At 38.8% G+C, this 13,406-nt stretch overlaps 1 protein-coding gene across 2 annotated transcripts; it reads right to left on the reverse strand.

Annotated features, from left to right (window-relative positions):
* Nucleotides 1-449: 449 nt before the first annotated feature.
* Nucleotides 450-11,508, reverse strand: LOC124256362 (protein quick-to-court-like). 2 transcript variants are annotated; one of them, XM_046690365.1, is made up of 5 exons: nt 11,413-11,508; nt 6,782-7,449; nt 5,896-6,123; nt 2,686-2,781; nt 450-1,751 (listed from the first exon to the last, which is right to left on the reverse strand). In XM_046690365.1, exons 2-5 carry the CDS (start codon nt 7,343-7,345, stop codon nt 1,431-1,433), a joined length of 1,209 nt encoding a protein of 402 aa, XP_046546321.1. In that variant the 5' UTR covers nt 7,346-7,449; nt 11,413-11,508; the 3' UTR covers nt 450-1,430. The 2 variants fall into 2 exon arrangements, with proteins under 2 accessions (XP_046546321.1, XP_046546320.1); XM_046690364.1 differs by having other exon boundaries at nt 11,396-11,508.
* Nucleotides 11,509-13,406: the final 1,898 nt, after the last annotated feature.

Consider the following 13,406-nt stretch of genomic DNA (forward strand, 5'->3'; position numbering starts at 1 on the left):
CTGAGTGTTTATTCACAATACATGTGTATGACAATTTGCATATATTACAGTGCGATATGTTATGATGATCATCATGGCAGCTACATACCCAATATGACGACTTATAATGAACATGTGTGCAGATAAGATGGTGATAACAAACCTCGTAGAACAATACAGTCATGTATACAATGGAAAGTAGCGAGATTCTCTAGTTATAGGAGAAGCCAAATTAATTACCCAAACATGATGAATATATATATATATATATATATATATATATATATATATATATAATGTATGTATATATGCATGTATATATGTATAATGTATATATGTATGTATGTATATGTGTATGTATATATGTATGTATGTATGTATGTATATATGTATAAATGTATGTATGTATATATGTATGTATATATGTATGTATATATGTATATGTATGTATGTATGTATGTATGTATGTATGCATGCATGTATGTGTGTGTGTATGTATGCATGCATGTATGTATGTATGTATATATGTATATGTGTACACATACATATATATACCCTCTAACAGGCTCCAGACCTTCATCACACGCCAGGTCTGGTAACAGAGTAAATCAAAGATAGATGAACGAATCACGAAAACTCTCTTTCTCCGGTAAAGAAGTAGATGACCGATCTCTCTCAAACGCCGGGTACTAAATTTTACTCAATTTTTACTTCTCTTATTGTCCGTGTGACTTCAACAGATCCAGATGGGTTCTAAATTACACTGTATGTACGTTCTGAATCGTACGTGACACCTAATTAAACGTTTCTTTTTTACCAGGGAAAGAAATATACTTTCGTTTTGAACAGACTCTCAAACAGATAACATACATGGTAACAAAGTTTAACATAACTAAGTATGATGGAAACTGTATACACACAACTCTCGAAATACCGGACCTCAAAGTCTCACGGATGCTCTCACATGAAACACAACCTGATAGCATTTCATGTTTCATTTGCCGCGATACTGTGAAACACATTATGATCAAATCGCCGTCCGGATAAGCAAGGTGATACTATGTACAGATTACATGGATTATGTATTTACATTGAATTTACAAAGCTAACCATTTAAACACCCATCCTGTTACAAGCAGCAGCTACCGAAAAGACATAATATGATTGTTTCCAAGGAAATTCTTCAAAGGTGGGACATGATCTCAAGATACGTAAATGTTCCGAATCTATTTTTAAAGTTCGATCCGTACAACCAGAAATCGCCACACACACCAATGATCGAATGCAAATGAACAAAGGTTGGGGACAGATAAACTCAGATAGTTCACGATGAAGTAAAGCTCGCAAATGATCTTCTTGAAACTGAAAATGAGCGACCCTAGTCTCACCATGAAATAAGTCTCGAGGCCTATATAGTACAAGCCATTTTGAAGAAGTACAACTCCCCGAGATCACGTTATTGGTTTAGATTTCTTTTTGTCAGACAAGCCTTTAGTAATCTTCTTCTTCTGAACTTCACTGAAGTTAAAGATCCGGATCATTGCTCTGAGATGGTCGTCCGAATCCTTGTCGGTGGTCAGGAAGTGGAAGAAGGAATCTTTGAGGAACCTGAGAGTTGTCTCAGCCTCCGTCTCGGGCTTCTCTGCAACCTCATACATCTCCTCGCGTCTCAGACTCTGCCACTTAGCGAGCTCCGCCTGTGACTCCGACAGCTTCTTCATCATCTCCGTCATCGTCACCTTCTCCTTTCCCGTCTTCACCAACATCTCCAACTGAATCAAGGGAAACAAATCGCACGTGTTAGTACCTGCTTCTTGCTGTGCTGGTGGGAATGTGTGAGTGGTGTTATATAACGCCCTAATCCAGCATTTAATGGTGGCCTATACGACGACAGTGTCAAATCAGAACCAACCGAACCAGTGGTTGTTAGAATGAGCATTAATTGATGACACTGGGTCACGATGACATGCATTAAAGGCACAATGTCACACATTTTTGGCCTATATTATACATGTTGGGGCATATGGACTCACTTTAGCTTCCTATTGATGCAATAAAAGGTGAACAGTTCCAAACAGAGAACAATTGCCACATATGGAATGTAAACAATTGCTCCGTACATCGAAAACTGGCGCGTTTGCCGAACTGGTTTCAATCACAAGTTGTGCGTAGGATAATCATAAAGAGCGCTCCAAGGGACATAACTCTATGGGTTCGCTTGAAATAATTTTCGGCCAGTAGAGGGCGCGAGAGTCGATTTAATGAAATGTTTCATTAATTCATTCGACCTTATTAATTTAAAATTGCAAGCTCAATTCGTATTTTTTGGGAATAAATTATATGGTAGCTTCCCATAGGGCTGATGGTTAGTATTATTGAGAGAAATGCATTATGTATTTTGTTAGAAGTGTGGTGTGATATGGTGCCTTTAAGCCCAATCGATACCTATCATGTCGCCTCCAAATCGCTAAGGCAGGTCACATACTGTGAACAATCGTTCCCAATTGGGAACAGGAGGGATAACATGCTGTAACCAATAGATCCTGTTAGGGACCCATGGGGTTGGGCAGGTTACCTCATGTGCTTTAAGCAAGTGCGTTGGAAGTCAACACAATCGTTGATAGCACTAATATTTGGATTCTTTGCCCTGAGTTTAATGTTTATCGCTATTGATGTTTGACCATTCACAATCACGACGACTCTTACCTCATCCTCTCTTTCAAACCTCGCGGACATCCTGCCTTTCTCGTACATTTCCAAGTACATTTTCTTGTGATGCAATTCCTTTGATTCTGCAGACTCCTTCAAAACACATGGGACAAATCATTAACAGTGGAATGCGGTGATATTTCAATCGATGTGAATGCACACAGGAAAACCGAAGAGGTATGAAATCACGAGGATATTGATCGGGCTTTTTTAGGTTTTCGTAAATTCGCTGTGGACAGTGACAAACGTCCTACATGTACATCGAGTGTCCTTTTGTATCTACAATTTAAAATACACCGATTTCGGGATGTGAATGGGATCCAAAACAAAACAAAAACAACAACAAAACAATATAAGACACCCCCCACCACCACCACCACCAACACACACACACACACACACACACCCCGCCACCCCCAACCCCCATCCCAAACCCAGCAGCTCATTGACGGCGAAGTTTATACTAGTATATCCGATTGTAACTGATCTTTAGACAAAACAACCCGATCCATGTAAATCGGACTCACAGATCACAAGTCCCAACCATCAAGTCTGACATTTAATCAGCTAAATCCATGGCCGTTTCGCGAACACCTGGTGTCATTACTTTGTGATAGTGATTCATATGCTCAAGATAAAGTCGGAATTGTACAGTCGACTCCTCTGCTTTTAACAGAGTATTCTTAATGATATGGAAAGGGATTTGTCGCTTTTATTCATATAAGAAAACGCAGCAAGACCACGAGTCATTAATCTCCTGAGATCGAGGCTGTTCAAACCCATCTGCGTCTTAAGAACCCATGATGCAATAATCCCCACACCTATACATACATCAACCTGTTTTAAGGAAGGATAACAATATATGGATGAATAACTTCGCTATTACAGTGAGAGCCACGTTTCGATGTAGGCTCCAACAACATTATCAAGCAGGCAGGTGTCACGTGTTGAACGCTTCTATCTATCTTAGGCGACTAACGGGATCGGGTCGTCAGGCTCGTTGACTTGGTTGACACATGTCATCGTGTCCCAATTACGTAGATCGATGCTCATGCTGTTGATGACTGGATTGTCTGGTCGAGACTCGATTATTTACAGGCCGCCGTCATATAGCTGGGATATTGCTGAGTGCGGCGTTAAAAAACAAACCAATCAACCATCTATCTTTAGGCAATTAATTGCTAACTGGCTTCCCTATGAACCGTGTGAGAGGCATTTTCGAAGTTTTAAGTAATAGTAAAGACAAGTCTTTATGTATGATCAACTTCTTTACTGTACAAAAATAGAGAATTTGATCACCCATAAAGACTTGTCATTCCTATGGCTGCCCCATGCTATTTCAGTCCTGATTCCCACTGCACTGTACAAACACTGCCCTACACTTGTATACATGCTTCTCAGTCCATATTCTGTTCATCACTATTTTGATAACGGTGTAACTGTAATAAAGACGTTGTTCATCCATATACATAACTTCTAAATGCCTCTCAAAACAGCAATCCTATTTAACTTCCCTTCCTTCAAGTTGTTGCAACATTAGAGTTCTGTTTTCATATTTAACCTACTCTCATGTATGCCCACTGTTGTTACTTTCAATCCCATAACGACCATATATATTGTGCACCATGTTAATTATTATTGATTCTTGACAACGGTATAACGATCTATAGCGAAACGTCACCATTACGACAAGATAAGAAGTTGTTATCGTATCGCCTTTGAAAGCAAGGTACGCAAGACCGTTAACTTTGTACAGCGCTGAAGAACGTTCTCCAGTGTTGTGTCAAACGCCTGTACGTTGACAACTGTCCCTCTTTATAAAGCTGTGGATTAATCGAAGAGACGACACACGTTACAACCATTAAATCCTTTAACAACATCTACACAGAGACCAATGTGGCCTTGACAGTGTGTTTCACATCGTGCATTGATTTCACCGTGGTCTCCACAATAGACCAGGTCGTTGCTGTATTGATTGTGCATATTAAGCATATCTGGATACCTACGTCGCTGCTGAAACTTGTTAACTATTTTGTGATGTTGTACGGACTTTCAGGTCATCCCTATAGAAACAGAAGCGACAAAAACCTTTCCACATTCATAAGAAATCTTTGGCAAAAGCAGAGACGATTGTACAATTGTGACGATATCATGAGGGGATACTTGTTTCAGCAACATTCCAGCTATATGGCGACGGTCTGGATATAATCGAGTCTTGACCAGACAATCCAGTGATCAACAGCATGTGTATCGATCTACGCAATTGGGATCCGATAACATCTGTCAACCATGCCGATCCCATAAGTCGCCTCTTACCACAAGTTACCCGTGAAGATCCGGGTTAGAATATTGATCTTCAGTAACCATGCTTGTCGTAAGAGGCGACTAACGGGATCAGGTGGTCAGGCTCGCTGACTTGGTTGACACATGTCATCGTATCCCAATTACGCAGATCGATGCTCATGCTGTTGATCACTGGATTGTCTGGTCCAGACTCGATTATTTACAGACCGCCGCCATATAGCTGGAATGTTGCTGAGTGCGGCGTAAAACTAAAGTCACTCACTCACTCTTATCACAAGCATGGGTTGCTAAAGATCTATGCTGGCCCGGATATTCACGGGTCGTTGTCAACACTGACACGATGTCATGTTACTACTATTGTAACGTCAAAGATATATGTGTTGTGTCAGCAATACTGATGCACGCGTGAAATCATTATTACATGCGTGTTTCGAGTGTATTTTATGAACTCGTTTCATCTTCATCAATACTGTTTGCGCAATTTTCCAAATTCTCAATTATCAGACTTCATGACATCATTTGGTTTCCCTTACACAACCACACACGATTCTACTGGTACATGCTTTTGTACAACGCCTAGCATTTGCATTTGTTGGCGGGTACCATCGGTGGGCCAACATACACGCACCTCTTCGTGAACACCTGGACGCCGTTGTACAAAGCAACCGTAGCGTTACGTTAGTCGTACGTCTATGTTACGGTATGGGAGTTACGATCACCTTATCGCTAAGGCACCCTGGTCATCACAATGTATATGCCGATTTATAAACACATGCTCAAGATAAAGTCCCAGTTGTACTTTAAAGTTTCGACTCATTAGAGATTAGAAAATATTTCTTATAGGTGTGGAAAAGGTCGCTTTTATTTATGTTCGTGTCGCGTTTATTTACGGTCTATACTTACTCGCAGTCCTTGGATTGTAGTTTCCAGAGCATTGACTGCTTTCACCGACTCTTCATAAGACAACGTCAGTTCGTCATATTTGGTCTCCATACTTTCTAGATTGTCCTTGACGTGTTTCACCTCTTGGTTCTTCGTGTCCAGAATGATCTGGGCCTCCTTGCCGATGCTCTGTCTCAGACTCTCCACTTCTCCATTCGTCTCCTCCAGAGTCTTCTCCAGTTCTTTCACCTGCGCAATTGTAAAACCACACCGTCCGAAAATGGGAATTCCAGTAGAATATGGCCAGTGGTATACAAACTCTCGTCCAAACACATGCATATGTATGTCGGTTCTTGAAATATAATATATGTATTTTCTAAGCTATGGACTCTGTATTAATGAAATGTATATTAGTAAACTGCCATTTTAGTAAAAAGAACTAGATCTCTCCTAACAATACATAATATATTAACCTTAAGGTCATACATATTTCTGATGCCACTTAATTTCGTTCGGAATGTTGTCTGGGTTAATCCGTGCCCAAAAATAAGCAGTTCAAATAGGGAATCCTCTCTGGCATTGCATGTAATAGAAAGCTCTTTCATTCCCACTGGAACAATATATCACAACAAAATAATACTTTGGTAGAAAATTAGGGTGGAATATTACCATGTAACTTTAAATAGTCATTGGAATTGGAATTTGAAAAAAATAACATACGTGTGTCTTGTATGGTGATTTTATCTCGTTTATGGATTGTCATGCTACTTGGTAACCTGTTACAACTTAATAAAATTAAACGTATGACACTTTCACATATATATTCACTGATAGTATCTCCATAATTGTAAAACAATCTTTCTAACAGCAATATTAGCCAGACAATATTACTCAAGTATATAATCACCTGTTTCTTGAGATCTCTGATTGTCTGCCCCTTCCTCTGTGTGGGGGTTAAGTACTCGTCCTTGTTAGCCTCCATTCCGTGTTCAAGATGGCTCTTCTCTACCCTCATCCTGCTGGTGATTGTTTCCTTCGTTGGTGCATGATGCACAGTGGAGTTGCAGTCAAGACTGTTGCAGTCCCTCCTCAACTGCTTGCCGGATTTTTTCCCCTTACCTTTCCCACATCCCCCACTTCCACACTCGTGTCCACTGGCATGGCTGTTACAGTTTTCAGTTGCCGAACGTTCAAGTTTGGGTTTAGTTTTCACCGGAAGTTTCGACGACTTTTTCTTTGGCTTGGAGTCCTCTGTCTCAGCCTGTTCCTGGCTCTGGTCGTCTGTTTCAAGACTGTCTGTGAAACTGGAGATGGACAGCGAACGTCTGACTTGCGTAGGGAGGCCATCCTCTTCTGTTGTCTTCGAGCTTTCACTGGGCGTCTTGTTGTTTTCAGTGTTGTTGATTTGAGTGCTTGTATCTTCCAGAGTATTGTTTGCAGAGGTTTTGTTTTCTACACTGTTGTTCTCCATTTTGAAATGATTCCGACTTGTGTCGATTCCTGACAGTTCTGTTCTCGCATACGGCTATCTAAACAATGTTGTTGAACATTACGTCCGCTCGCCCCCTGGTGGTTCTGTAATAAATAACATTGTTTCTGAATGTTATATGTACAAATATTTCAAATATCAAATATCGTTTTCAAGAACTTTGATATTAGTCCCCTTTCAGCCTAATAAAATTCTCTATAGAGTTCTGTGCCCTAGATTTACCAGGATTTACTGAGCATTGCCTTGAATCAATATTTCGACATTTTTATAACGACATTTCCCCAAATGACTTATTGAGTTAATATGGTTCAACGAAATACCAATACGGGAGGCATTCCAGTGTAATCTAACCCAGCAAGTGAGAAAAGTTCCAGATTTTTGCACATACAAAGGAGCCAAGCGCCTTTATCGATCATTTCATATTGCATGTCACATTTGAAGAAGCCCAACAGTTATGTGAAGATCACTTTTCACGGATTCTCAGTCTAGTCATATTTTGCAAGCTTGACCACTGTTGCATCGAGGTGAATGTTATCAATGTTTTTATTTCTGTAATCATCGAGGTGAATGTTATCAATGTTTTTATTCCTGTAATCACCTCTTTCATAGAATAGTTTAATTGTATTTACACTCCCACACTATTATGCAATGCCACTATTATTGATATTCTTTTGTTGTAATTAGTACTACATTAATCATCACACGTTTCTTTGTTGTTCGGTGGTTTCACACTGACTTCTGTTGCGGAAGGATTTCCGGTTAAATACTAGCTTGGGAATCGACACGTTGCTTTTGCCATATAACGATTGTTTCTAACGGAAAACATTACAGTGAGTACGATTTAATTGTACTGATTGAACTTAAGTTACATGTAAGAGTGAGACGTGTATTAATAACAAACAAAACAGGAGATTCATAGGTAATATGTATGTTATCACGTACGTGATATATATTATTGTATGATTTAGTAAGCGAATAATTTGCAACAATATGCTGACAGTTCAATCTGTCTCCATGATATTGTTATGAACATCTGTGACGAGTTGTAGTTGAATCAATATCTCACCGCCCTGTTCCCTGATTCCTGCCCAACAGATATAGATTATATGCATTATGCATGGAGGCCATGTTCCCACACATGTGTAACGTTTGCTATCTGCATAGACGTGAGCTACAGACTAGTTAATTAATATGTTCGCTTGTGCACATTCACATACCTCCACATTGCTTTATGTATCAGTCACAGAAGAAATGGTGGTATTGATTTAATATTTAAATGACACCTTAGTAGATAATCTTTGAGTGAAATTTAGATGCGATACACAATAAGGGGCTAATTTATAGATGTATTTTTGAGGACCAAGACCTGTCGGGGTATTGTCAGATTAGGACATAGGGACGATAGGTCTCTGGTGACCCTTGTTGGTGTAAACTACATCAGACATAAGCATTAGATACTTAAAGATTGGGACTCTAGTTCAGTGGCTGACGTTTCGGTAGTTAGATGGAGAGAATTCAAGAGTGATTAATTACACATAGGGACGATAGTCCTGTAAGTGATACTTGGTGGCTCAGAATACATTTGAAATTAGCATTAGATAACAGGAGTGTTTGGGGTCTCTGGGTCCAAATATATTGCGATAATATATACCGCGTTTTCAATGCGCCTCGTTGGTTTATTAACTATATATTTATTATGAACTCTACAATATTTTTTCAAGTCTTTATTCCAGTAATAGAATCCAATGAAAAGTTATTGTTTTTTTTATTTTTCAGCAACAGTTTTGTCCTTGTTGGTTTGTTTATTGTTGAACGCCGCACTATTCCAGCTATATGATGGCGGTCTGTAAATAATGGAGTCAGCACCAGTGATTGACATGATGAGCATCGATCTACCAGTGGTTATCAGCACCACTGGGGCACAATGACACACGACCAGCTAGGTAACACATCGTGGCCTCCATATCCTTAAATCCACGACACATGTGGTCACAAGGGGTAATAATCTTTATAGTTCATTCACGAAGAAATACGGATAAACATACATTGCAAAATCAGCTGATTTGCCAACAGATGTTACAGTGTTCCCAACAAGACTACCAGCAATGTGATATGTGTATATCGCTATACAGTGCCAAGTCCTGACAATAAATACCTATAATGTATTGATATTTGCAAACTGCATTATTTATTCCCCTGTATCAGCAGTCTGTAATGGATGATGTTACAATGTGACCTTAGACCGACAACAAAGATCGAGCAGTAATAAACACTTATAACAACGGGCACATTACAAGACGGCCGCCCCAGCATCTGGGTTAGTTTGACAGTAACATTATTTCATACGAAAGAAAAAAGACCAGCTTCATTCATAATTATCGGTGTAGTTTTGCGGAGAGTGTGTTGATTTGGATAAAAAGCGTAAGATAAATGTGTTATTCATTTAAAAAGAAATGTTGATTGTCTCGCGTTGTCTTTGAAAGTTCACGTCACTTGTATACATTATACACGCTTCTCTGCTACTTACTCGTGTAGGAGGAGAGGAGTTAGACGTTCACAGCGTTGATCAAACCCGAGATCATTATTGTCTGTCCACGACGTTTTCTGTTCAGGCAACATGGAAACTGGTGTTTGAGGAGCCGTTTTACTATATATCTGATTTTATCCAATCGTATATATAACAAATAGATCAGTAACAAAACAATCACAAATTCAAACTTTAGATATAACAATATATTTTATGATATCCCGAAAACATTTGATGGTATCACGAAATCGATTTATGATATCTAAAAACCTTTGATAAATATTCGTTTTACTATTTTAAATTTAAATTCTAAGCTGGGATATCAATAATTCATTTTGATATCTAAAAATTTGATATCAAGAAATTTTGTATTGACATTTGTTGATATCAATAAATTACTGCTCTATAAATTAATTATTGATATGGTGAAATAGGGAACACTAAAACGGCAATAGTAACATAGTACCATCCTGACACTCCTGCCAGTCTTTTAGCTGATGCCATTTCAGTTACCTGGTTGTGACGATGTGAACATAAAAAAATGATCTGTTGCATTCTTCTGATTTTCAGCAGTTTGGATGAGTGAGTCAGTGAGTTTAGTTTTACGCCACACTCAGCAATATTCCGACTATATGGCTGCGGTCTGTAAATAATCAAGTCTGGACCAGACGAACCAGTGATCAACAGCATAAGCATTGATCCACGCAATTGGGATACGATGACATGTGTCAACTAAGTCAGCGAGCCTGACCACCCGATCCCGTTAGTCGCCTCTTACGACAAGCATGGGTTACTGAAGATCAATTCTAACCCGGATCTTCACGGGTCTCAGCAGTTTGAGACACTCCGAGGTTTGTAACCCCAAGGAAGTTAATTTATCGAGACTATTTTGATTCCTGGATGTGTAAAACGTAAGCAACAGACGGTGTGTTGAGTCATATTTGTATACGGGTTTGAACCACCACTTCTCCCGTTTAAATAGCCCTATTAGGCCGGTCTGTGTCAGATGGCGCCTCTTGTATGACGATGTTATATGCCTGCTCTGTATTGATCAGCTAACCGAAGTGGCTGTCGACACGCTTCGTAGTCAACAGTCATACAGTCAGCATGACATTTCTGTAACATACACGCTACAGCTGTATGACTTTTCTCCCAAAATGATGCCCTTTATATATCTCCTAGACTACAGCTGTTAATTTTGACATTTGAAATAAAATTCAAGAACTGATACCCTTATGAAGCGTCTTACATAATATCCCGAAAGAAATGGAACATAAGCACGTATGCGTTTTAATATATAAATATGTATTGAAACATAACCAGGGAATATAAAGCGCGAAAATGCCCTGGGCTATTCATAATCCACTGTTTGTATATATCGACGTTTTGGGCCCAACGTATGCAAGTGGTTGATAAGGAGAAATGAAAGTTGTCACATTTCTAGAATAATGGACAATGATGTCTTGTCATTCATACATTGGTAAGTCAAACATTGAAAGTCAAACCTTATAAACATCAGTACCTCCGTCTGTGTAGCTGAAGTATCTCAAGTCAATTCCCGTCCAAAATCAGCCCCCTCAACTGCTTGGTTTCAAAACCGGTGAGTCATCAGTTTGCTCCCACCAGTATTTGGTTCGCTTAAGTTAACAAAACTGAGCACGTTTTGAGCATGTTACTGATATGTTATCTATTGATCGGCATGAATAAATATACCACCGCCTGTTTATCTGATCGATGATCAAAACTAATCATCGAGAACAGACAATGGACAGAGGCAACTGTATATATAGAAGTGCCTGTATATTCTCAAGCACGACGTTAAACCCATCACCTCACCTTAACGAAAAGAACGTATGGCTGAAAAAGTGCGTTCCAAAATACATGTTTTATAGTAAATACTGCTTTTTGTCTATTTTCCTTATGGTTCCATTTCAAAAAATTTTTAGAAGTCATTCACTGAATTCCCACATTTTTGTATTAATTGACTGTGAAAATACAATAGTAAACTCCTTATTTTCCTCATGTATTCAAACATTTATCTAAAATATTTCTTAAATATTCCTATGCATGTTCAAACAGGGTTGGTTATACACTTTTGTGTTTAACCGGTAGATGCTTCAAATATTCTGCTGGCATTAGTCATTATCAAATATCCTTTTATTATACCCTTTTCCGTCCATATTGAACTAATTTATCATAAGTATCAGAACTCCCATGACACCGGTTTATCACTGCACACGTGGTATTATCGACAAGCAAGGTACACCGTGTAGAACATACTGTAGATTTCCCGGAGTTGGGATTCAGCAGGGCGTGCTCATACAACCTGTTACATTGCCTGCCATTCAATAAGTCGTTCATTTAGATTCCCGATACCATTGCCTCGCATGTATTTGTGTGAAACATTTTTTTGTTGCAAGATGGTGGTTTGCAGCATTAATAATGCATGTCGTTTTTTATGAGACCAAAGTTGGCTGTATGAATGTGTGTTTGCTATAGATAAGATTAATCTATGACTCTGTGGTCGCCTCCTTCCGAAATTTGTGTGGGACCAGCAAATTCATGTTGCTTTTAAATCATAGAGCCATGTATTGCAATATTTTAATTAATAGTAAGAGACTGATAATATTTATGTATTGTAACCTTGGTGTTTACAAGGTACGGATTGATTTGTACTTTGCGGTTCACACTTCACGATCAAACCAATTCCAAATAAGAATTTCTATAGTTTATTCAGTCTAAAATATACTGATGGAAACGAATTCGCATGATTAGTTTGTATTGCACTGTGGTGTAAAATTTGGGAATAAGTACCTCCAACTGTTCCCTTATTCGTTTCCATCAGTATACATCCTATCAGTAGTAGGAATTATTTAATGTTAAAAGTACATGATACCGAAATCAAGCTAAAACGCACCTATTACACCCAGAACCGAAGGAATGCCGTCCTATGTACTTGTGTGTGTGCGTGTTCCACGTACAGATAGAACTGAAAATACATCAAGTCTAATGTCACCATGAAACATTTCGTTTTTAGAATTTGTATGATTGCCCTAACAATTTTATATGAAGTGAGAAAAGATGTCCAACGCTTCTATTTCGCAATGCTTCATATTAAAGTGACCTTTGGTCATATGATCATCTTCCTATCAACGAGTTGTCTTTCCAAGAGGAGGTATTACGTCATGTAAACCTTCGAATATACCCATCCGTCAAGAAACAATAGTTTGAAAAACATGTTTAGGAACTTTGCATTTAGGTGAAACATGCTATATGGTATTTTGTACTAATCGACCCTAGACAAACGGCACCATGGATAAAATATAGATATGAAGCGTCAGTGCAAGAGTCTTCAGTCTATCCCTAGAAACCATTTCCGCTTGCATACATGACACGTATTATGGATAACAACTCTTTATTCTTTACACGACGTTTCAGAGATAATTCTTGCTCCTTCATCAGGTGAAATTGTTATCCATAAAGCGTGTCATGTATTCATGTTCGTTCAACTTCTGA

The sequence above is a fragment of the Haliotis rubra genome, unplaced genomic scaffold (genome assembly GCF_003918875.1).
Source record: "Haliotis rubra isolate DU_JTF1 unplaced genomic scaffold, ASM391887v1 Scf626, whole genome shotgun sequence".
Classification (NCBI taxonomy): domain Eukaryota; kingdom Metazoa; phylum Mollusca; class Gastropoda; order Lepetellida; family Haliotidae; genus Haliotis; species Haliotis rubra.

What these genes read in the sequence shown, in the direction of transcription:
- LOC124256362 (XM_046690365.1), bottom strand. Translation starts at nt 7,345, where the DNA reads ATGGAGAACAACAGTGTAGAAAACAAAACCTCTGCAAACAATACTCTG. An exon ending in CTACAATCCAAGGACTGCGA is followed by an intron (nt 2,782 to 5,895) that starts GTAAGTATAGAC and finishes TGTGTTTTGAAG; the next exon opens with GAGTCTGCAGAATCAAAGGA. An exon ending in GGTTTGAAAGAGAGGATGAG is followed by an intron (nt 1,752 to 2,685) that starts GTAAGAGTCGTC and finishes CCCTTGATTCAG; the next exon opens with TTGGAGATGTTGGTGAAGAC.